Source organism: Monodon monoceros, unplaced genomic scaffold (genome assembly GCF_005190385.1).
Source record: "Monodon monoceros isolate NGI ecotype Baffin Bay Population unplaced genomic scaffold, NGI_Narwhal_1 Super_Scaffold_19, whole genome shotgun sequence".
Taxonomy (NCBI): domain Eukaryota; kingdom Metazoa; phylum Chordata; class Mammalia; order Artiodactyla; family Monodontidae; genus Monodon; species Monodon monoceros.
The window spans coordinates 55,967,711-55,994,205 of record NW_021703775.1 but is presented as its reverse complement, the minus strand read 5'-3'; the positions used below and the strand labels follow the sequence as shown (position 1 = coordinate 55,994,205).

General features: G+C 39.2%; 1 protein-coding gene across 3 annotated transcripts in view; it reads right to left on the bottom strand.

Annotated features, from left to right (window-relative positions):
• SLC8A1 (solute carrier family 8 member A1) overlaps nucleotides 1-26,495 on the bottom strand; it is a 344,765-nt gene that overhangs the window by 301,067 nt on the left and 17,203 nt on the right. For 2 of the 3 annotated variants that reach the window (XM_029231461.1, XM_029231460.1), the window contains exon 2: nucleotides 22,295-24,126. In XM_029231461.1, the coding sequence (XP_029087294.1) occupies nucleotides 22,295-24,093 (1,799 nt within the window). In that variant the 5' untranslated portion in view covers nucleotides 24,094-24,126. Of the gene's footprint in view, nucleotides 1-22,294; nucleotides 24,127-26,495 lie in introns of those variants that run through there. The other variant, XM_029231462.1, reaches the window with a different exon arrangement.

Sequence of the window (26,495 nt, the reverse complement as noted above, 5' to 3'; positions counted from 1 at the left end):
TCTTGGTAGTTTGCTCTCTCCCTGCCTTTGGCCTGTGTCCATTTCTCCATGAGTTTTGAATCCTTCACCTCAGTGAAGCTCCTCTTCCCACCTTCATGGGTCCCCTGCCTGGGAAAACATCATCAGTTTGGAAATGGAGCTCCCACAGCTCTCAGCACATAGGGTTCCATTGCTCTACCTGCATAGACCGTCAGCCTCTGTCAACAAAGACCTTTTCTCTCTTATTTCTCCTATCTTCCCAACTTTGTGACACTTAACACTGCATTTGGTAAGTATCTTTTGGATAACTGACTTTTCTAACCTTCTTGGAAGGTCCCCTTAGACAAAGAGAATGGTCACGAAGAGTCGCTCTTTGCTTTTCTGGTCAACTCTCTTCACAAAGAGCCAGCCTGGTGTTCTGTCTCATCTGAGGTGACTTTTCTGAGCTGTGGGTCTTCACTGGTGCTTATAATACTTATAATTACTAGCCCATTTGCATTTATTTACTCACAAGTACAGGCAAATAACTCTATTGGGCACCAAGAACTATATTCCATAAGTAAAAAAGTCAGAGATATATTCTCTCTGTAAGAGTTTAATCACCTTCTATCACACTAGTCTGTGAGTTTGGCCATGGAAAGGGACATGTTTTCTTTGTCCCTCTCAACTTCCTTCTTTATCTCTTTCCTCCCCACCATCCAACAACTCCTGACATAGCTGGAGGCATCAAACATCCTTTAGTACATGTTGACCGAAAGTTTGGGGTTGAACCAGATCACGTCCAATCTACACTCATTCCCTCAAGTCTTCATTTTACGTTGTTCTCTGTAAGATAGGCCAGCATTCAGATGCCCCTCCCGGCCTTACTTCATCCGTATTTTCTTTTAGACAGTGGCTGTCTTCATTGCTGCGGCACATCTCTGCTGAATCACACAAACAGAGGCCCATTTGGAAATACAAAGTGGAGAGATTGTCTCTTGTTTGATTTTCTGTATGCCCCTCCTGAAAGCACATGGAGTTTGGGCACTTTGGACTTCCCCTTCACGCAAAGGACACAATAAAACATAATTCAACTGCCTGAATCTGGGCTAAAAGAGACAGCACTTAGCATTGGGAAACAAGGTAGCGACAAGTAGATGGCCCAACTGGGAACAGAAAGCGCAGGGACAGAGCTGCTAATTAACAAACCTCTGCACACCAAGCATGCCTTCGTGCTCACGCGAGTGGGGAGACAGCACTGAAGTCCCATACTTTGGAGGGGCTCTAAACTTCATGAGTTTGATCAGGGTTCAGCAATATAAATTATTTGTCCCTTGGGCTTGACCAATTCTGCTATGCTGAAAGATACAGCATTGGAGAAAATCTGAACTATGGTATTCAGTTAAAAGACATTAATATAGGAAAATAATTTATAGCCTTAGGAAGCCTTAAAAAGAACCAAATTTTCCTTGGTCACTTAACTGCAACTCACAGGAATGAAATATGTTATCATTATATAACATGCTCTACATCAGAGTAAGTGATTATACCTAAACGTAACTTTTGATATGATTGCAAAATACCAATTCAAGAAAGGCCTGCAAAATTCTTCCTATTTTTGAGACCACAAGCCAAGAATGCAAGGTACTTTCCTCAGAGAGAACAAATCTTCCTGAAATAGTCACACTGGTTCAGCTTCTGGTCCTCATTTGAAATGGCCTATTAGTTGAATGAAATACCACCTATAAGCAATCAATCATATTTTGTTAATAGGGGTATATTCTGTTTTTTTTTTTTCTTTTGGGAAAATAATTCTGCAGATTCAGCCTTCAGAAATACACTTGGAGACAACAGAGAAATCAGGGTTTTTGACCTGCTTCGTAGCCAAAAGATAATGGAGCCTTAGGCTCTTTGTCAAGAACTCCTGCTTCAAAATTGTCCAAAGCAAGCTGCTGGCCAGAAATGAATTTGAACCCCTGCAAAGAGTTTTAAATTCACAAACCTTCAGAAACACACACATACACAATACCACATCAGAGCTTCAGTTTCTCAAGAGTGGGTATGTGGTCATCAATTTAGAATACGCTAATTCTTACAGTACAAACTCCAACCATCATCTAGCTTGCTGGATAGAAAAGAGTTTGAGGCGTGGCAAATAATGAGGCTGGAGAGTGGAAAGAGGAGAAATAAAATACCCAGGGTTTTGGAAGTAATTACAATTGAATCATCTTGCACAGAACACAGTGGAAATTATGCATCCTGGTGCCATACTGTCCAAAGGTTGGCAGTATCATTCTAAAGGACAGGAGTGGTAGTGAGAATGTAGTCATATGCATATGGACCCCTTGTTCCTACTTTGCCTCTCAACCAACCAATGAAGCCGCTAATTTATTCATGAGCTGTTAGTCCCTATTCCCATCCCTTCACCACCAAAAATGGGGTGCTGTGAGCAATGTAAAAATAGCCCCGTGAATAGAAGCAGCCACGGACTAAGAGTGAGAAGAATAAAAAGGAGGACAAAGAAAGAAAAGAAAAAGAAGAGGGGGCCAACCTCCAGAAGCAAATACTAGAGGAAACCTATAAAATACAAACTTTCTGGTTTAACTTTTCAATACATTATGGGGCTTTCCCATGCATGCCTCTTTTCACTAAAGCTTCAGGCAATAAATCTTAGATATGGTTTGTTAGATTATTATAGTACCCCTCTAAGGGCACTGAAATGATGTAATGAGAAATCAGAACATCAGAACACTAAATTATCCCATTTTTCAGGAATTCCAGTAAAACCTTTCAATTTGACTTGTTACTGGCCGAATAAGGATGAAACCAACATTGCATACTAGGGATAACACTGAAGGTAATTTTAATTGGTTTGCTTTAAAAGCTATCTACATGGTGACTAATAAAAGAGGCTTATATAGTCTATCAGTAGTTGAAGATTTATGAGCACTACAGGAAAGATTAAAACTTAGCAGATATCTATTTGCAGGAATAGTGGTGAAAAAATAGAACTGTGAGATTTTCCTACCATATAAATATAGTCATCATCATAATTCTAACATGCCATTTTTACACGTCCTCTCACTCTTTGAAATCCCCTATAAATTATCTTTAGTATTTGACAATAACAATATTATCAATACCATTTTATTAACAAAGCATTTTTACATATCTCATGATACTGATCGCAGCACTTCAAGAAATAGTTTCTTTTAGAAAAAGAAACTGAGTCTTAAGAACATATAACTAAATTAGCTATGCCCACAAAGGCAGCAAATGAGATTCAAACTGAGGTGTTTGACCCCAAGAACGGTGGCCATTCTGTAATATTGCAATACAGCTGCAAGCTTAATAACTTATTTTGAAAAATAATTATTTTTTAGCATGTATTTGATTTTGGAACCAGACTAAAGTTATTTGGCACTAAGACTTTTAAATAATGTGAATGATCAGAAAGATAATGCCGTATGAAACTTTTTTAAATAGATGTTATCTGTGGCTCTGAAGATAATTTCAAAAGAGAAATACAAGAAGGACTTTGAAGAATAAGGGTACTCTGGAATCCAGGAACACTTCAAAGGTGACAAATTTAATGGATGAGAATGGCTGGCACAGCATTTTGCACTTAGTAGACAATAAATATTAGCAAAAAACTTTTAAGGGAAGCACTTCTATATCTAAGTACAGATAAGATTTTCTAATAAATAATCTCAGCAGAAAATTATGCACAGATATTAGATATGTACATTGGTACAGATTCTCCTAAAATAACTTGGTAAAAGTTACTAAGAGCTTTAATATGACTATATATTTTGGTCTACTTCTTCTAATTTAAGGATTTAACTTAAAGAACTAAGTGTCCACCAAGATTTTTTTTCCAAAATGTTCACTATGGCATTCATTGTTTATATGTAAACACTTGTTGAAAAAAAAAAAAATATCAAAAGAAAATCCAATAATAGGGGCGTCACTAAGTAAATTGTATTTATATAATAGAATATTACTCAGCTATTAAGCTTTTATTTTAAAGAATTTTATTTATATAAGGAATATTTTAAACACATACCTACAAAGCAAAAGAGAGAGCAAAACAAAGATTATATATACTAAAAGGTAAAAAGTCATTATCTCTGGTTTGCGAGGTTACTTACAATTTTCTCCTTATCTTTTGAAGATATTTTATATTGGGTACATGATTTTTTTTACAGACACCTAAGCTATTTTAAAGTCAGTATCTTAATAATGGTCAACATGGATTGAGTTTTTACCGCGTGGCAGACGTGGTTCTCACCTTTTTACAGATATTATCTCATTTACTTCTCATAAAAATCTTTGATGTGGAGCTATTTATCCTGTTTAATAGGTGAGAAAACTGGGGCAGGGAGACATTAAACAACCAGCCCAACATTACCTTCCAAATAAACATCTGAGCTAGGACATGAAACAAATCATCTGACTCCAGACTCACGCTCTTCAGGACCATGCTCTACTATTCATACTATACAGGTGGCTTAGGGATGTGTCAGAACATATTAACATCACGGAGAAAGCAATCTCCTACAACTGGGACTCTCATCTATGAAGGTGAATAACCCTGTGGGTGAGATGGCTTGTGATTCTGGTGGTATACGAAGTGTATTTAACTTACCCTATATATTACTAGTTTTCACGAATGTGTTCCTTCTAAAAATGCAAAGGCTGTTTAACATAGAGGGGCAGTACATTATTTCCATCCATTTGCCGTATATAAGGCACTGGACTAAAGTCTGAGAAAAATTATCTAGTTATAGCGCTCATTGCTATAAATTTAACACTGCCTTGGAGGGGGTGTGCACCCTTAATTGAAGCTATTTCTTGTCCATAGGAAGGGAGCACTACTTTAACAGCAAGAATATTCAGACTGTTTCCCTGCTAAAAATATGCTTCTTAGGCACTATTGCCTGCACAGATCAAAGACGGCACAGGTAATCTTATCGATTTCAAAGATTCCTGTTAAATTCACTGACAAATATAATGTCCACAAAACCAAAGCTGCTAAAACTGCAAAGATGTAAGTCAGTCACAATAATAAAAATATAGAGCATTATCATGAGAATATCAACTAGAAAGACATAAACACAATTTTACTATAGATGAAAACTCTTGAAAACTTCTGCTGTTATTGATTCCATTTAAGTAACCCCTGAAAAGTTAGAGTCTAATTTAGAGGGTATTTTTTTCTGGCTATCATTTTTGATCTTTAAAATTATCTATTTTAAGAATCTTTACAAACAGATCCCTTTTTTTTTCTTAATAAAGAAAACGTCTGGAAGAATTCAGATGTTACTAGCATTGATTTACTTTACACCTTCTCTCTAAATACCATGTGAGTTTCATATCGCATGGAAACACTCATATCACAGCTTTTTTGAGGCTTTATTACATATAATATTACGGCACAGCATGATAAACCTAAATCAACATCCTTTAAGTAGGAACTCAAAGGTATACAAAGGTGTAACGTGTGTCAAGAAGTTTTATTCAATTTTCTTTGTTTATAAGGCAGATATTTACTAATCCCTGGGTACGTAGGTAAAAGTGTAATAGATGTAAATAAAAGAAGATGCATATGTTCTCATGAACGATAAGCTGACCCGTTGCAGGCACCTGGTGAAGTGTTTCACGAGGTAGTACCTGAATTACACAGATTGATTTACCACCTAACAGCTGCTCAGAAAATTCCTTTCTTGAGTCTCATATTTTATACCAATTGAAAAAGGAAATATATAGGAAGTATGCAAGAGAAATAACCTAATGTTTAAATTGCACCTTAATTGTAAGAACAATTTAGAAACAGAAAACCAAAACCTTGATTTCCCTAATGTAAAAAGATTGCTCATGCCCGTCAAGTAGTTTATAAAATGAAACACAAATCAAAGTGATTACAGAGCTACTAATGACTGAAACCATTCTTTGCTGCCTTTTATTTTAGGTGCTGATTTCGTTAAAAAACAATATTGAGACCAAAACTCTGGGAACTGTTGAGGTTCTAGCCACTGAGACAGGTAGACTGTGGGGAAGTAAACATCTGTACATGTCTGCATCTATATATAGAGTTCTACATGAGGTGTAGCAACCAGGTGGGTTTTAATGTGATGGTGTGACTGATGTGTACCTAGCACACTGGGACCACTGCATAATGTTACCTGTATATTCTGCTGAGTAACATGGGTGTGGTGAATTAAAACTCTCAGATTTATTTTTTACTAAAGGATATTTCCAGGTCTAATAATTCTGATTCTGTATTTGCCTGATTGATTTTTCCTTGGGCTAAATTCTCTATTGTTCTTGCCTTGACTGATCTATAATTACCTATCACTTCATTAATTTAAATACTGAATTCTTCCAATATTTTTCTCTTCCATCCACTCCTATGCTTAAATAAGGACTTGTTTTAGTCTCTTGGAAGTTTATTCACTGTTCAGGTAATTTTGCAATACCTTTTCCCTTTCTTTTTTTTTTTTTTTTTTTGTGGTACACGGGCCTCTCACTGTTGTGGCCTCTCCCGTTGCAGAGCAGGCTCAGTGGCCATGGCTCACGGGCCTAGCCGCTCCATGGCATGTGGGATCTTCCCGGACCGGGGCACGAACCCATGTCCCCTGCATCGGCAAGTGGACTCTCAACCACTGCGCCACCAGGGAAGCCCTCCTTTTCTTATAAATCAATAAATAAGCCTCGTTTGTCATAACTTTATGATGAGTCAACATATGTACTACAGAAAACAGAGAGTTAACTTGACTGGAATGAATTGGCTTATGCCTACAGATCAATATATTTTCCTTTCTACTCCGACATGGCCATCCTGAAAAGAACACTATAGGTTAAAAAAAGAAGAAAATGATTTATAATAAGACAGCAGGAATCAATGTAAGAAAGCCCTCTGCAGATGGTAACATTGGGGAAGAAAGACACAGATGGATCTGTGTCATCTGGATACCAAAGAGCATGGACCATCTGGCTCAGATAGTTGTTGTAGGAGGGAGTGGAAGAGTATGTAAGGACAGGGCCCAGAGGAGTATCCACGGAATGCATGAAGAATGATGGGGATAGCCTAAAGAAGCTCACCAAGCATTTCTCTAGGCTTGGCCAATCAAGCCTAAGGACATATAAGGTAAGACATGGTCACAGAGTCTCAGGAGGGTGTAATGCTGCTGAATAATTACATTTTAAAGCTGGAAGGGACTTCAGAGATTCTTTTTTTTTTTTCTTAAATAAAGACATAATTGGTAACTTTTTGTGTGCTCCAGAGAACACTATACTTACAACCCCACAGATCTGCTTCTACAATTTCCCTGAAGACAGAGAAGAAAAAATCAATTGTTTAATCCATACAAAAAATAAAAAGGAAACCTGTCAATGTGGTTTGACTAGCAAACCACCGGAGTTGTGGTTTGGGCATAATGGATTCCCTCTTCCATTGCCTCTAATCTAATTAATCCCTCATATCTGTCTGCATTCTAGCAGATGTGTTTACCAGCCAAGTTGCATTAGATGATTTTTGAATAGCTTCATTGGAAAAAAAAAATGGATAGGATGTGGGTAAGTGAAGCAGACAGAAACATCAAAGTCTTTCATTTCTGATGACTATTGCTCTCATTACAATTGTCTTTAGTAGAAACACAATCTCTACTTTTCTGAAACGGCACGCACTTAGAGAGTGGTTAAAATTAGGGTTAACTATGCCATACTTCCTAATTATTACAACTGCATAATTATTAATAATGCCCCCCTTTACTAGAAAAAGTGCTCCGATATGGACAATAAATTACACGGTTACCCTAATACGCAGTGACAGGAACGTCAATTTAAATAAGACATCGTACCATTTTAACAGATCAATCCAGTGGATGTATATGATTTTGCAAATTCAGAACTTATCAAGACTCCCTAAGAAAGGATTTAAGCTTCACTTATTTGGTTTTTAGGTTACTTGTTGTCTTTCAATGTGTTTCTTTTTTGTAAATGGCTACGCCAAGAAAACTAAGACACGGAGTGATTAAAAAACAAAAAGAACTACAAATCAAGCTTCCTCATACGTCACTGTAAATCTTATTCAGTGTTACGTGATTTCTTAAAATGTCTTCTCTCAAAAGGACAGCAACCATTTCTTTTGAAATGGAAGAAAATGTATATATCATTTACTGCGACTCTGATTTTACAGAAAACTGAGTTTACAAAAAAACTGAAGCTCAGAGAAATGAAATGACTTGCCCAAAGTTACTGGTCTGGTTAGTGGTAGAGCTGGGTCGGAGGACTCGGATTCACACATGTGAACATGTGTTTAGGACCCAGCCAACATTTCTCTCAGTGGGCAAAGTAAGTTTGTTTCCATAAATCAGCTTTTTTTTTTTTTTTTTTTTTTTTTGCGGTACGCGGGCCTCTCGCTGTTGCGGCCTCTCCCGTTGTGGAGCACAGGCTCCCGACGCGCAGGCTCAGCGGCCATGGCTCACGGCCTAGCCGCTCTGCGGCATGTGGGATCTTCCCGGACCAGGGCACGAACCCGTGTCCCCTGCATCGGCAGGCGGACTCTCCACCACTGCGCCACCTGGGAAGCCCCATAAATCAGCATTTTAAACTGTCTTAGACTATTGATATTTGACAACTTAAAATAATGCAAAGAAGATCCTCCCTGTTCTGCATCTTGTCACTAACTTCAATGCAACAGACTTTAACAGGAAAGAAGAATAGGAACTTTGGGAGGACTCTCCAAAGAGACATCACTGGGGATTGGGAGCTAAACTAAGAAAAACATAATCAAGTTTTATTTCTTAATATTCAGTCTAATACAAAGTTTAATTGGCTTTAAAGCAAGTGTTAGGATTAGTTCTGCCAAAAATTTAAAGGTAAAACTTTTAAAAAACGTGTTTAGAGCAATGTATTTAAAACAAAAATAGTGAAAAAGCCATCCTTAAAGTGCTTTTATTTCCTTCCTGACACAGATTTAAATACTGTGTTAGATATTGAGTTGAATTAGAATGTGCATTTGAATTCAGAGTAATATGTTTGCTCACTGAATTTATCATATCAATAAATTCTTCTTGTATGAAGATTTAGTATATATATTACAATAAATTCTTCTTGCATATATTGGACGCCCCCATCTGTCTAACACGTATACAAATTTAGACAAATCATGCTTATTTAGGGATTATTTTCCATCATGGAATCAGTCAGTATGCTGTGAATATCATGTATGGTCGTAATTGTGAAAAAACTGATTATCATTTTCAGGTAGTTCAGATGAGATTTCACCATACTTTTCACAGTTACCAAGAGGATTCAACTCTTTGTAACAAATATGTTTGGGGATTATTATTTTAAAAAGAAGAAGAAAAAGACAGGAGAGAAGAAAAATTAATCTTGTACAACTGCAGACCAAGCGTTACTGAACTCCCAAGGCACTTTGTCTCTATCATCATGATTATATCACTATGTTAGAATTATTGTGTTATAATTGTTCTTTTTTCTATTAAAATTTAAGCTTGGAAAAAAAGGGACTCTCAATCGTCTTCAAGTCTCTAGATTAAGCACAAAAGCCACAGTTAAGAAGTTAATACATTTCTGCTGTGGTCGATTAACACACGGATGGATGCAAGAAACAGAATTGGTAAGGAATAAAGATAAGTTTAGACAATGTGGACAAAAGCAGCATGCCAGGCATGATGAGGATCCATGGGTAAGTTGCTAATGTAACCAGTTTCTTGTAAGGCAGCATTATTAACATTGACGTAAAAGGCATCACCCAAGTCCAAGGACCTGTGTATTTTGGGGTAAGACTAAGAATACTATCCTGGCATTGTCACATGAGGCATTTCATTTCACAGCAATCATAATAGAAGTGGACATTCCACTACTTCAATACAGCATATTATTACTCTTATTATTCCAATCATAACCCACCACCCACCTCTGACTCCTAGTAACTCGCCTGATCTCACAAAAACGTCTCAGGCATATTTATATCATCATCCTAGATACTCCTGAGGCAAGGACATGCAGAGCACAAAGAATCAAAATGCAACACTTTCCCCCTCCTTGGCCAAACAATTTAATCGAAGTGGAATCTTGCTAAAATACTCTTCAAAAGGATAATAAAGGAAAGAATTGCCATGAAAACTTAGTGGGAATGAGAGTGGGTACCCAACTAGGCAGCTTCTCCAGAGTTTGACTTGATGATAGCATATGAAAGAGATGTAGGGTAAGTACAAGACCCAACAGCCAACCACTTGGTGTAAGGTCAGGAACACCAAATGAGGTGTCAATATACTACTTGGTTTCCTGTTCGGGCTCTGCTATTTATTACAATTCATCTCATTCTGTGAACTTACAGTTTCTCATGTGTAAACGTTTTGTTGCTTCCCCCTTTCTTTCTGCTATCTTTTCAAAATGATTTGTTGAGCTCCTACTATGTATCCATCACTGTGGAACTCTCTCTGCCCTAAAATAAATGCACTAATGCCTCAAAGGATTGGTGTGAAGATGAAATAGACACACAGGAACCTTGTAAATAGCATAGTGTTATGTAAAAGCTCTGACCCCTCCTGTGTTCTCTACTAGCCCTAGTTCTCTGGTCTCCATATTTTATCTTGCTTCCCCTCCCGCCCTCCACCAAAATTATGATTTCACTGACAGGGTATATTCTGGGCTGCATCTTATACTTTTGATCATTTTCTGTAGCTATCATTTTTACTAGGCTTGTAGAGACAACTAACTGCCTTGAGTTCCCCTCCCCTAAGCACAAGCACATGTGCACACACACAAGGTACACACACATGCACCACACACACAGTCCCAAAACTCCGTAGTGTGTGCGTCTTAAGAAAAGGAAGAGAAGAAATCCCTCTGCCTAATTCCCAGCAAGCCTATCTTAGAATTCCATAAATAACCAGCTGGAAAGTAACTGAGGGCTACAAGGATAGCACCTAACATTTACTGAGACCTTACTATACTGCAGGTATGGGCTAGCTGGATTTAAACCTTTGAAATAGGTTCTATTATCCTCACTCTATAGATGATGAAACTGAAACACAGAGAGGTTGAAAATTTATGAACCTATGCAGTTGATGAGTGACAGAGCAAGGATTTAAGCCCCGGCTAGTGTGGCCCACAATGACTGCTCTCAAACATTATACTACCACAGATGATGGTTCTGGGTAGCTACGACAACTGTCACAAAGACCATCCACTAAGGAAAGTGCTAAGACCTTCACTTCTGAACACTGTCATTTTGTGTCCATAATGATACCTTCTATTCACTCTCATTCTGTGTGCAAGTTAGAGAAGCAACAAATTTTAAATGAACATAGCAGAGTTAGGCACACTGACAGCCTAACTGTAAAAAAGGAAATATATATATATGTGTGTGTGTGTATATATATATATATATATATATATATATATATATATATATTACAAGGACTCAAAACTCAGTAGACTTAAAGACTGGAAAACTTTACTGCAAGACCAAAGACCCAGATCCACCTCAAAATATCCCAAGGATTTCCTATGTGAGAACTGATTATTAAATTAACAACCAAATAAAAACACATCCGTTTAAGAGAATATAGTTCACAATGGCTATGGAAGTCATGGGCTATTAGGAAAGATGTTCCTTTCCTAAAAGAATTCAAACTATACAATATGCTTCAGTTATTCAAACAACTAATTTGTGCAGGATATTTTAACCCTAGATATTGTCAGGTCAGTGAAGACTTAATATTATTATTTTATTATATCTACTTTTATATTTATAGCTACACTTCCTATAACACATCGACTTAAACCATGCCAGAACTCACCCATATATAGAGTTCTTTTTCCCTATGAACAACTCAAAAAGGACCCCTGCAGTTTACTTTCTTGCCCTGGTAATCTGTCCATCCTCCTTCAACGCCGTGTCCAGATACTCTGCGATGCTGAGCTACCTGAGTCTGGGACCCTGAAGGCATTAAGCCCCAGCTGATTGAATTCCTGGCTAGGTGGCTCCAATGTCTGTATTAGCCTTGTTGTTTATGCTCAATAAATTCATACCATTTAGAGGAAAGACTCAGACATGAGTAATATCCGCTTCCCCTCGTAATGCACAGGATTAGGAAACAAAGTTGAAGACAGACAGCTGCTCAGGTTCAAAGCCAATGTTGCCACCTTTCCCTACTTCACATCCCTCTGAGTTCACGATGGCTATGAACAATGAACCAGACTTGAATTGTTCCCAGTCTCTACTCTTCTGGTCTCTATCTGAGAGGGCAGCCAAAATGGTGACGGGAGCCATCTGGGGGAGTGGAACGGGAAGGCAGAGGGCGCAGTGTGGCTCTCTTCTGGGGAAGAGCAGGCACACGGCGTGGTTGCTTCTGCCCGCAGCCTTGCTGACGGCTCAGCGTCCTTCCTTCTCAGCTTAAAGAGCAGCGGCAAAAGCCCCCTCAAAAGGCACTGTGAGGATGGGGCCAAGGAAGGCAGGATGGCACGGAGAGGCGATGGGCTGTGATACAGCCACGTCGCTGTAGGACTGGATATCTGTACAGCTACTGCCTCAAGTAGAGTGTGAGGTTCTCCATGGCAGGGGCTGTGTCCTAGTCACCACTCTTGTCCCAGCATCTTACAAGGGACTTGACACAGGAGGGTATTCATAAAGTGGAGTGGGTACCAGCCCTACTGGATCCCACCAGCTTCCTCTGGCTCCTCAAGCATGTGTACATTTGATTCCAAGGACAAAGTGGCTGTCTATTTTTAATAAAGCAGCAGTTTGAGTGAATCCCACGTCTCTTTTCTTCCTCTTAAAATGCCTTTCGTTTGTTTGCTTGAGCAAGAATCTGAACTAATTCCAGGCTTCGCCTCATTTTAGTAACAGCCGAAATCTAGTCAGGGCTGTACACTCTCTGCCTCTGTCTCTGTCCCTCTGCCCGCCTTCCTCCTTCCCTCTTCCCTCTTTCTCTGTCCACTCCCACCCTTTTCCTACTCTCCCTGCCTCCACCTCTCTTTCTCCCTCGGCTCTCTATTCTCTCCCCTTCTCTTTCTACAAATTAAACAGAATAGCTCATTTTAAACACAGTGTCAAGTTAAGATTGCAACGTTTAACGTGCTAGGATGAAAGCTGTCCTTTGGGAGTTGTTTTTGTTTTATTGTGCCCTAAAAATTAAACTCTATGTTAACAGGACTTAATCTTGCTTTCCCACCCTTATCTTGGTAAATAATAAATGTGTGTGTGTGAGAGAGGAAAGTTCTCTTTTGAAAGGGAAAAGTTGGGGGCTTCTTAATGTTAAATGTTACAATTAGTTATATTTATAAACATATCGGCAGTGAATTTACTCCAAACAGACCAATAATTCCCCTGCAAAAGTTTAAAAAATAAAATAAAACTTTACTTGAAAGCAAATGAGTTACAGACACACCTGAATACTGAGTTTGTATAAAGTGTATACAGGCTGTCTTTGGACAGTCATCTGACTTTAGTTCGAAGTGGTTTTGTTGCTATTGTTGTTCTTGTGCCCTAGAAAGAATGTAGGTCAAAAGCAAGAGTGACTTGGAATTGGACTTTTGAAAAAGCTGCTGAAAATTCCATTTGCTGTGGGTAGGTTTGTATCCTTTGAACTGCCATGTAGGTCCCTTCCTCTAGGAAAACCTCCTAACCAAGAATTCTTACTGTTAATGACCTCCAGGGTCAGACATCATAATTTCTTAAATTTAGTGGCAGTGCTGACGCAAGGTAACAAGCATCCTCTGGTAGATGGGTCATCACTACTTTACACTGTCTTGTAATATACAAAAAGGAAACACCAAGAAACTACTATTTTAAGAATGGAGAAAAGCTGCATTCACTGTTCGGCCATATAAAGAAGTTAAACATTACAGAGCCAGTGCAGGCAATGACAGAAAGCTATTAATAGGGTTTCTTTACTCTTCAGGAAAAGAGGAAATAAATACTCTGAGAGAGAAGAGAATAGACAATAATTTGGGCAGGTCAGGTACATGGAGGGATTTAGAGTTTTTCTTGCTTCTCAAACTCAGTTCATCATGGCTCTTCTAGGTTGATGGAGTGTCGGGGGCAATGCTGTTCAAGAACTCCAGAAAAGATACATGACTGTTCTAGTTTCCCATCTTCGGAGCTGCATGACCACATGTAGTCAGGGTCACAGCACCATGACCTGCTTGCTTGTCCCCATCTCACCTATGAAAGCCACTTGAGGGGAGGGGAGAACAGCCCAGAGGAGGCAATGTAGCCTTTACAGTCAGGCAGTCCTACTGCTAAATTCTAGATCTTCCCCTATTAGCTGTGTGACCCAAAGAAAGTTAGTTACTCTCTAAGCCTCAATTTCTTCATCTGCAAAATAGCACCTAACTCAGTTGTGAGGATTAAATCAAATGAATATTGCAAGGAAAACAGCATGAAACCTGGCTTTCAATACGTCTTAGTACCATCTCCGCCACCACTGTCGCTTTGCACATTACCATCACGTCCAAAACCACCACCTCCAACACCACCATTATCACCACCACCACCATCATCACCACCTGCACCACTACCACCACCATATCCAAAACCACAACCTCTAATACCACCACCACCACAACCGCCAGTATCATTATCATCACCACTATCACCTTCACCACCATCCCCACCACTACCACCATCACCACCTACACCATTACCACCACCATCACCACCACCATATCCAAAACCACAACCTCCAATACCACCACCACCACAACCACCAGTATCATTATCATCACCACCACCACCATCACCTACATACACCACTACCACCACCATCACCACCAGCTCCAGTATCACTGCCATTATCACCACTACCACCAGCACCACAATTACCAATACCATCACCACCTTTACCACCATCGTCCTCATTTTACAGGTGAGGAAACTGACACAGAGCTTAAGTAATTTGCTGAAAGTTACAAAGCTAGTAGGGGACAAAGGTAGAGCTCCAATCCTGGGTATGGAAGCCAAGTTGAGAGCTCCTCCTAAGTCCACCTTTTATCTCAGAAAGCCTAACATGGAAAAGCCAGGTGGTCTTGGTTTCAAGGGTCACCCCAGGGCTTCAAGGGTACCCAGCACTCAGGATCTCTCTTACCTAAGCTTAAAAAATTGTATCTAGAAATAAAATATTCCAGGTTTGTCATTAATATCTGAGTTACCAGACATAGTGAAACTTCCCTGATTTCTGCTTCTGCTTGTTTTTGTCCCTTGCCTGCATATCTTCAACTGTCACAGAGAACACAATGCCTATTCCCCTCTCTGACCCTATAGAGACATTGTAAGAGGGAAAGAAAATGTCATGGAGAGCACTGAATCCTGGGGAGAAAGGCAGGAAATGAAAAGGCATTGTTTATTTCGCCTGGCTTTACAACAAGCCTGCTGTATAAGCCTGTAAAAAGAATGAGCTCTGGAAGGCTCAACCTTTGGCAAACAGATCTGGTATTACGTAGGCAGTCTGTCAAGCCAGGAGAGGAAGCAAAGGAGGAGATTTCCTTTAATTCTGCCCATATTGTTTACTGCTTGTTTTCCCTTCCAGGACTTTCTGGACTTCCCCACTCCCAGGACAGAAAGTGCAAGGCATTGTGGGAAGCCGGCAGCAAAACCCCACTAGGTGTTGGTTGGTTCCATTGACACCTTCCACAGGACCCCCCTCAGCTCGCTCACCCAAGCCAGTGATAAAGATCTCTAGTGCCACGGACCCACCTTGCATTTGGCTGTCCTTTCCTTCTTTCCTGCCACCTGGCCCAGAGCCACTTCTATTCTACTGTTGCAAGGATAACCCTTAAGAGTTGCATGGCATTTACAATGTAACAGGGGCCTAACAGCTTTCCTATCCCAAAGAATGAATCTCCAGTGAGCAGATTTCAGTAACCATGCCAGAACATGACCAAGATACTTTACAGGAAAACCTCTATGGTTCTCAAGATATTGTAACCCACTGGCAATTTTCTACACCTCAGCTAACAAGGACAGAACAGCTAACAACAAATAAAACCCCATTACAGGTGTTATACCCTCAAGGTGGCTCCATTCAAAAGAATTAAGCACGTTTAAATCTCCTTCCATGGGTTACCAGTGACCTCAGGAAGGAAAACCAAAGAAAATCTTTTCCCACTTCACAATTTGATGTGACATCTGCCTGGGTTCTACCAAGATGATGGTTGTACACTGGTATCACCGAGAAGATGGAGGGAATGGGGAGGCAGAGTGGGTTAAGGGCTACTCCAGTTGTTATAGGATTAAAGGAAGTCAAAAGCATTTCTAGAGACCAAGGACTAATTCACTAAGTGCAAAAGAAAATACTGGCAACATTTTACTAGAAATCTTGTGAAGTTCGCTTAGAAACTCTAAGACGCAATGAGATATGGAGGGGCGAGCACATACGCTTTTTTTTTTTTTAAGTAGAACAGGTATTTTTTCATTTAACAATTTTTAATTTTTACGTTACTGTAGTAAAAAACATTTGACGAGATCCACCTTCTTAACCGATTTTTAAGAGTACAGCACAATACTGTTAACTACAGGTACAATGCTGTACGGCAGACTTCTAGAACGTACTCGTTTTGCATTACTGAAACTTTATACCCGTTGGTTAACAACTCCCCGTTTTCCCTTCCCTTTCCGCCGGCAACCACAATTCTGCTCTTTGCTTCTCTGAGTGATATCTCCTATCTATTTTAGATATCTCATATAAGTAGAATCATGCAGTATTGGTCTTCTGTGATTGGCTTAAAGGGATATATACTCAGATTAAGTTAAATGCCCTCATAATGACTTAAAATCCCATTAAATGAAATAATGCCATTTGCAGCAACATGGATGGACCTAGAGATTATGATACTAAATGAAGTAAGTCAGAGAAAGACAATTACCATATAATATCACTTACATGTGCAATCTAAAATATGACACGAATGAACTTATCTACGAAACTGAAACAGATTCACAGACATAGCGAACAGACTCGTGGTTGCCAAGGGCGAGGGAGTTGTTGGGGAGGGATGGAGGGGGAGTTTGGGGTTAGCAGATGCAAACCAGTATATACAGAATGGATAAGCAACAAGGTCCTACTGTGTAGCACAGGGAGTTATATTCAATATCCTGGGATAAACCATAATGGAAAAGAATAGAAACAAGAATGTATATATATATAAAAATAAAATCCCACTAAAGAAAATGAATGGTCACTGAGTCTTTCATTAATATTGAGAACCATCTTATTTATTGAAAATGTCCACACACTCAGGTTTACCAAGTTATGATTCCATCTTAAAGTGCACATCACATTTTTCTATCCAATTATGCTTCCAGCAAATGCAAATATTTTGCCCTAAATTAAGGCTTCTCCTACAACTTATACCTTATCTTTGTAATGATGTTTGTACTTAACAAAACACGTTATCTCATTATCTCCCATTTTAGAGTATTTGGAGGATATTTCTTCTGTTTCCTTCCTAATGATTAGCCCAGCGCTGAATGCAAATCAGGAGCTTAGTAAGGATGCGCAGATTGATTGTTATATAAATTCTTCTCTAACCCTGAACCAGAGAAACAAAGAGCCCCCTACGCGATAACCTTGAATGATGACTCAGAAAAGAATCCATACTTTAAACACTTCAGTGTGTCTAAACTATGACATCTCCTCATTTGCTAAGGTAAAACTTCTTTACATAACTATATCATAACCCCAAACTCTAATCAGCAGTGGGAGAATGAGGTTACAACAGCAAACATAGCAATCTGATTGACATGGTAAACAACCCTTCTGCACATAATCAATTTAGGCTCCCGCCAGCAGTGAATTAGAACTTGTAATTTTTTTTGGCTCTTACCCTGTCTTATTTTTTATAACAGTTATGCATTCATGAAAACATATACATTTATAAAAACATTTCTTGTAGTTATAGTTTAGATTTTCAGATGATACTACATGTGGTTTGCTTCTAAGAAGAGAGAAATATTCCAGACTGAAAAGATAACCCACCAAAGCAGAAGTCCATTAAAACCCTAAAATTATTCCATCTAAATTTCTTACATTACACAGGAAAACTTTATGTCAGTCTAAAGTATCATGCTTCCGTCACTTTAATAGGCTAAACGTTGCAGATAAAATTCTTCTGCCACAAAGTAAATCTTGAATATGTTGGATTCTAGGTAATATGTGCTAACAGTCTTTCTTGTCTAATACTACATTCTCTAGTTTTTTTCATCATTTTGGATTCCCCCAAACACACATTATTATTCTTGTTCTGATCATTTCAAATTTTCGTAATATTTTTTTCATTTTTTAAATAGCTGATTGCCTTCTCGTATTACATATTTGTTCTGCTCTCAGAATTGAATTGCTATCTCATATAGCTAGGTCTTTACTCCTTGGGATTCTATAGAGCAAGAAAAGAACACTAGTAATATAAATAGCAAAAACAAAGTACTTATTTTCCGTGGAATATAATAATAATGATTCCATAAAACCTATATAATACTAAAAATTTCTTTTCTATGTATTTTTCCAAAAAAAGTGATGTAAATATATTGCATCCAAAAGCTGTATTTGTTGAGATGTCTTGCATATTGTATGTGCTAGAGTTAATGAAGTTACAATCAAACTTGAAAATGTAAGAGTCTTTAAAGCCAAATTAATTCTGGACAGATCCATTGCTTAACAAATTATGGCTAGAAACTCCCAGTAAAATGATTTGCTAAGCAAGATGTTATGTCAATTTTCCAACCTACATTCTTTGTTTTCCAACTTTGAATTTTAAATGTATAACAGTAAATGCTCATGATCTTTTGCGTAATCTTCCCAAAATGACATGATTGCTGGGCTATAACTAAGTAATTAAATTTGATTTGTATCTACTCTAGTTAATTAAACTTAACATTTTCCAGAACAGTCAAGCTAACACGTTAGACCTTGAAAAACCAAACAACATTTTGTAATAATTATTACCACTAAACTAGCATCATTAAAGAACAAACATTAGTAGCACTTCAAATCTGTGGATGTCACCTACCAAATCACAAATCAAATTAGCATATTCTTCATTTATTTTTTATCAGCTGTTAACATTAGACAGAATTCCTTGTTGAAAGTCAAGATCAGCTGGCATGGGTTTAGTATTTGTCACTGATTGAGTTTATACAAAAGCATGTGCTAACTGTTAATTATATCTATGTAATGAGTTTTTGCATTGTAATTTTCAAATGTTTTGCCGAGAATACATTTTATTAGAGACTACAAACACCACTTACCACTTACAGGTATTTTCCTCAAATATGGATTTTGATCTTAAAAGAGGTCATGTTGAAATAATTCAACTCATTTACATAAAAATATGAATGAATAGGTACAGACATGTTTATTTTATAAACTTAAGAGACTTCTTCTACACTAAATATGAGGTCAAAGATTAGGAATCTGTCTTGTTCTTAAAACCTATGAATCAGTAAACCCGATTGCCTCTTGATCTCCATCCCTGATCAGGCTGGACCCTATTTCTACCTTGGTTAACGGCTTCTTAAAATTAGATATACTTTAAATCCAGGCTTTTCCAGGAATCTCTTTATGATGCTCTGGAAAGAATCATAAATTCTGGGTTCATGCACATCATTAAACAAACAAAAAAAAATTTTTTTAAGTATCTAATAAAGCTCAGTGGCGTCAATAGTCCCATCTATGTATTTTAGGTTTTTGAGAAAGTCATCTCTCAAGAGTAACTAATTGGATGAAATATAAATTCATTTTTAAAGATAAATTGAGTTGTGTCTACATAGTTCAACTAGGCTGCATGATGACAAACTCTCTTTCACATGGATCTGACTGTGTGGATCTGGCATTGGAAACTACCAGAGGAAAAATGATCCATAACAAGAAAGAGTAAGGGATCTTGATAATATTATGTTTTTCTAAAAGCATTCTGTCTGAATTCTTGGTGCCTAGCCTAAGGCTAAGTCCCAGGCACTGCAATAAATTTATTCAAGCCATAGACTGATTACCCATCTACAAACCTCGTCAGTAGTAAAACTCTACAACATTAAGATAAAAACGCCTTAAAATTAAAATTCTAGAAAGAAGAGAAAAATGTAGGGCTGTAATTTCATTTCACTTATAAATAAAATGTTTTGCCGTTGCTAAAATTTCATATTTCAACTTAGCAAATAAAATATAGGAAAAATTTTATAAAACTAGGAACTGGCCATTGAACTAGAATATGCCTAAGAACACATATAGAGACATGCTGATAATTCCAGCAGTTCTTACCAGCTTTCACAAGGTATCTAAGATTCTAAAGCTGAAATTTGGCAATATTCCTTCCTTAGCAAGAATGAAATCAATTTAATGGCACAGGCTGAATGTTTGAAATGGAGCTTGACAGAATAAATTATACCATCAAATCACTGTCTCTTTTTTTTCCCTTCTTCATCTTCTACTACACTGTGCCCAAAAGAAAGTTATTTATTTATGCTTTGGTAGAAGTCCTGGATGGGAAAGTCTGCCTCTCGAACAAGTAGAGAGCCAGTATTCTCAGGAGAAAGCAAGATCACATTTTCTTGAGACAACACCCTAAGTAAAATGAGTAAATAAAACAAAACACTAATTTGGTCATATTTAAGAGCTACCCTTGTGAGTTCATTTAACAACATGCAATATTCCTTTAACAACATTCAATACCACTTGTAATCCATGTAAAACTATATCAAATACAAGAGGGTTCAATAATTGAAATGATTATAAAATGGAATGAGCAAGAATTCCTAGCAAAGAAATAAAGTTTATGTGCTAACGTGGGCAGGATCACATTCAACACGGGCCCTTGGGAAAATCCTTCCTTGGGCGTGCAGTAGATTCATTTGCTATTATATTACTATCTTTCAGTAAAATATTTGTCCTGACAAAACACATCTCGCTAAGCGGAACATTAACAACATAAGAACCAACGTAAAATAGATATTCAACAAAAGCTCTCCCCACACACACATCCGAAGATGGCTATTATCTCTCTTTGCTTGATTTCATTGTGATATCACACTAACTGTCCATCTCTATACAACAACGTCAAAGAGGTGATAGGTATTGGAAGGCTCTTTCAGAAATATGTTTCCTCTGCCCATCCGGCTCCCTTTGTTTTTGTTTTCCCTTCACTTATTGTAGAAGAAATTTCATCTTGGAGAGAATGCACCCCATTTGATATATCACATGCCATTTACACAAGAGTTAACTATTTTGAGAACAAACTATATTTTATATTGTTTCTCCTGAAATTCCTAAGTTGCCAATGATTCCACCAACATAATTATCCACTGGAATGTCCTATTTTTGCACTGCAGATATTATAAATAGTTTCCTTTCGTCCTTCCAGTCTGGATACTGCTCATCGAGTCACATTTTCTGGTTTGCTTTTGGTAAGTGCAATGCCCCTGGCCCTCGGCAAGGAAGGAGGAAAAGCTCTCTAAACAGCAGCTGTCTTTGGAATAATTATCGCACAACCCGCCATTCTGTGTTACAGTGTTGGCAGATGTCACTGTAAAGTGCCAGTAGGAACAGTAAATTGTTCCCCACTTTTTTTTTTCTCTGACCTGCTCCCTGTCAACTCGGATGCTTGGACAGAATCCTACTTCTCTCCCCATCCTTGTACCGGTAGGGTAAAAGGGTTTGTTTAATCATGTAAAGTAAAATCAGACTGGAACTAAATAAGAGCTGAATGACTTTCCCCGCTGGCATAAAACTGAAAAGGCAGGATTGGTCATTAAGTCATAATTAAGCATTAGCAGTTAAGCAGAAACATTATATAATCACAAAAACAGTGTCAGATAAAAGCGGCAGAAATCATTTCAGCCAGCCCTGGTAGCCAGGCAATTCTTTTCAGGGATGTTTCTTTTTTTGGGCTTTCCCAATTTGTACACAGTAATGAAGTTAGGACATAATGTGAGGTTTTCAATGTTCCCTTTCTGTGTGTATATTACGTGATCAAGATAGAATACAAATTTTTCAACCCATCGTAAGTGCCTGGATAAATTCTGTCAGAAGACTCGTTCTATAAATCTACTTAAAAACTATAAATGTACTTAAAAACTGTAAAAGTACAAAAAGTAAAAATAAAATCAAATTAGGATCTCTGGGTATACAGTATATTGATCAGTGGTATAGGAGCTAGAAGCTAGGATATTTCGATATTTTGAAAGTCGTCTTGTATGGTAACTGTTCCATTCTTTCTTCGCCATTTAGTTTAAAAAAAAAACACGCACACATTCGCACATCCACAAACGCAACTCAACCACACACATAGGTATAAAGAAAGAACTTACACAATTTCATCGTTCTGGAACTCGAGCTCTCCGCACGTGTCCTCAAAGTCCTCTCCTCCGCCTCTGGCGGTCCCTTCAATGGTTTTATAGGGGACGATAACATTTCCGCGTGCTCCAGATGTTCTCAATACTTTCACCTCCATGATGCCAATGCTCTCACTCACGTGAGTCACAGGTTCCTCAAAAGTAAAGATGCCTGCGTGGTCATCGTCAAAAATAGTCACGGTGGCAGTGGAGGGAGATCCCAGGCAAGCGAGTGTAGAGACATGATTGGCTTCCAGGATGCCATCTTCCGAGGCTTCAGAAGACACTTTGACGTTGCTGAGATGCACAAGGAAATTCTCATCTTCCTCAAAGATGTCGTCATCGATGATGCCAACTCTGATTTCCTTCTGGGTCTCACCAGGCTTAAAGACCACAGTTCCTTCGGTAAATTCGTAATCAGACCCGGCATTGGCTGTGCCATCCTCTGTTCTGAAGTCGACAAACACAGTGTTGGTCAAATCACCACCTCTGCGGATAATGGTCAGGGCTACCGTACCACAGTTCTCCAGACACTGATATGTTCCTTGTTCAAAGAAGATCTTACTGACGGGGTCATTTTCAGCCACTTCCGTGTTGACCTCGTGCATGCTGACGGCCTTCCTGGCTTGGTCAGCTGCATGCCTCTTTAAAATGTTGCCCGCTCCGGTCATCAGGCGGGTGGCCTGAATTCGGTAAAATGCTCGACTTTTTTGCTGCTGACTTAAGACCTGGTAGTTGGCTAATTCTATCAATTGCTCTATTTCCTTCTCCGGATGCTTCTGCTTGAGTTCCTTCAGAATCCTAGCCATTTCTCGCCTGGCTTCTTCATCATCTTGGTCCCTCTCATCGACTTCCAGAACTAGGGCACCATCTAAGAAACTGTCAACGTGGGAATTGACCACTTTCCCATCCATCTCAATTTCTGTCTTGGAAGATGGCCTGTCTCCTTCATGTTCAATAATCATTCCCCTCTGCTTGCCAGCCCGGTACCTCTTGTAGACATACTTGTAAAACAGAAGCCTCCTATCTGCCACCCAAGCGAACACAACACAGATGGGAAAGAAGAAGAAAGTAAGCAAACCTTCCCAGACCTCCACGACCCCAGGAGAGATGACAGACAAAATGATGTAAAGCCAGGTATAGGCAAAGATGCTCCAGGCTGCTGTCACAAAGAACACACGCAAATGCTTAATCTTCCTCGTCTCCCCATCTGGGACGACGTAAACACAAAGTGCAATAATGATGAACATATTGAATGCGGCACTCCCCACAATGGTGCTAGGACCGAGGTCTCCTGCAGTGAAGTTATGGCCACACACCTCAATTACTGAAAGGAGAATCTCTGGAGCTGAAGATCCCAGGGCCATCAAGGTCAGGTTGGACACCGTCTCATTCCAGATCCTCACAGTTGTCTTGGTGGTCTCTCCGTTGGGTTTCTTTATGGTGATTTCTTTTTCTTGAGACGTGATGACTTCTATAGAGGACATGAATCGGTCGGCAATGATAGAGACTCCGAGAAACATGTAGACCATGGCCACAAAATACACAGTCGCTCTAGCAATTTTGTCCCCAAAGGAAGGGTCTTGGGGCTCCCAAATGGGTAAAATCACCCCTTTCTTACAGTAATAGGAGCCAGTACACTCGCCGGTTTCATTGCCTTCTCCTTCCATTTCTGTCTCAGCGCTTATACGATCCACGTGGGAAAACAAGAGAGCCACCATGACTAACACATGAAATCCCATCGAAAAGGTGGGTGAGAGACTGAATCGCAGCATGTTGGACAATGGCAGAGTTCCAACTGTCCCAACCTACTGGGAAAAATAAGATGGGGGAGGGTGGGGGGAAAAATCACATCATTAGATCCAGATCCAAAGCATGACTAATTACTTATTTTTATTACTTTTCCTAATGATTTGTTTATATTTGACTATCACAACATCTACGGAGAATCATGATTCTAAGAACCCATCTGCGATTAAGCAATCCTTGGTAACGTTTACAGCCCAATCTCTCCACTTGAGGATTTTCTACATGTAATCCCCATTCACTGAGCAATGTACACAGCTGACTTACTGGAATGAAATGTTCAATTATATCCTTGCCTTGTTGAATACACATGCATGCATGCTAACAGCCAATGAGAAAAAACAAAAAATTTTGACACATTGAATAATTTTCTCCTTGTTGCTAAGGCAGATTTCCTTTTAAACTGTGGTTAGTACAATCACCTTCCAGAAACTGTTTCATCACCAAAATCACCTCGTTAAGAGTGATGCTATGAAATTTAGACTCTAAAAATCCTACCAACGCAAGGCTTGGTGATGATCTTAAATTCTAGAGCACAACTTTTCACTGCATTTCATGAAATCATGTCCTATGGCTCTTGGCAGCACAGAGAAATCTTCAGGCTTGCTTGCAATCAAATCTCAATGGCATTTGTACTTGAGGGGAAAAAAAATCTGCTATAAGGCAATATTTCCACACATTAAGTACAGTTTTTAAAAGCATGTTTTGATGAGAGCACATTTCCTCCTAATTTTCAGCAAGCCCAGGTCTCCTGTTGCATTAGCAGCCGGGCATCTGGTTCCTCAAGCACTGCTCTTCATATCTGTGTACAGATCTCGCTCTAGAATCTGCAGGCTGCCCACACAGGAAAGGGAGATAAGCAGGTCCAGGTCTTGGAGTGTGTAAGTAAGACTCTTGCTTGGCAGGCTGTGAAATCAGTGTTACCAGCCATAAAATGTTCCTTCTCTGTGTCGATGTCAGACTTGCCACGGTCATTCTAAAATACATATTAGTTCTATAGAGGATTCAAGTGACCCAAAAATGCAAGGGCAATAATCCCATCTAAATTAGCTCATGTGACAAAATGACAGTGACCACAACGTATACATGTGATGAAGGGCAGTAAGCAATTAGGGATATGGCAACAGCATCACTGGCGGGGGAATTCAGGTGCATGGTGGCTCCATCCACCACTCTGCCTTGCTTAACCAAGCTGTGTGCCTCTCAGTGACCTTGTATCACCTCTGATTCCAGGGCTCTGATGAAGGTGGTAGGGGCAGGCGCTGAAGCTAAGAAGGGTCTGCTCCAAGTCAGGGTAGGTCTGTTCTGGAAAGCCAGTTATGGTTATAACATCGGATAACACGGGGATAAGAAGGGTCCTGAGCCAGAGCTTAGCCCTGTGGCCTGACACAAAGTTAAAAGTGGAGCTGAGTTAGACCCGCTCATAGCCTCATGCTGTCTGAGAGTCACGCCCACATTCACCTAGACTCTCTGGGCTATGTTTGAGGCTGATGGCTTATACTGAAAACTGCACCTGGGCCCAGGAGAACCTCCACCCTGGCCCAGCCCATTCTGGCACACCCTCCGCAAGCCCACCATCACCTAAAGTCCTTGTTTTTAGCTCATCAATGTTGGGAGATAAGCTTTGACCGTTTTCCCATGCTAAAGAAGACACAGCGGAGGGCTGCGGTGGTGGAATTCCATTCTAAGTAAAAGGTCGAAAACTAGAAGAAGCGTATTTTCAAAATATGCAAAAGTTCATGGTCAGTGTGTCTACTTGTTCAGTCATTACTGGGCTTGGGTGGGTTATAGGATTTCTCCTTAAAACAAGGTAACATTGAACCATCCTGTAAGAGCAGTGGCAGACCCAGTTCTAACTCCCTGATGCCACAATTTATTCCCCATACTTATGAGAGCCACCCAGACAAATTTAAAAGGGTATACTAGGCTCTCTTCTAGGTCCTGAGAATTCATCAATGAATTTTTTTTAAAGTCTCCATCTTTGTGGACCTTATATTCTAATGGGGAGGAAACAAACAAATAAATGTTAAAGTCAGATGGTAAAAAGTGCTATAGTGGTGGGGGGTAGGGAGCAATTTCAATAGTACAGGAAGTCTATGAGTGTCAGTGTGTGAGTGTGTCAGTGTGTGTGTCAGTGTGTGCACACACATGGCATGCATGATTTTATAATGGATGGTTTAAAGAAGGCCTCTCTGATAAGGTGACATTTGAGCAAAGTCCTGAAGGAAGAAAGGGGCCAAGCTTTGTGGATAGTTGCAGGAAGAGAATTCCAAGGTAAGCGCAAAGACCCGGATGAGAATTGTGCTCTGCACAGTCTGGGAACCACGAAGAAACCAACGCGCTGAGAGGGCAGTGAGTGAAGGGAGCAGGG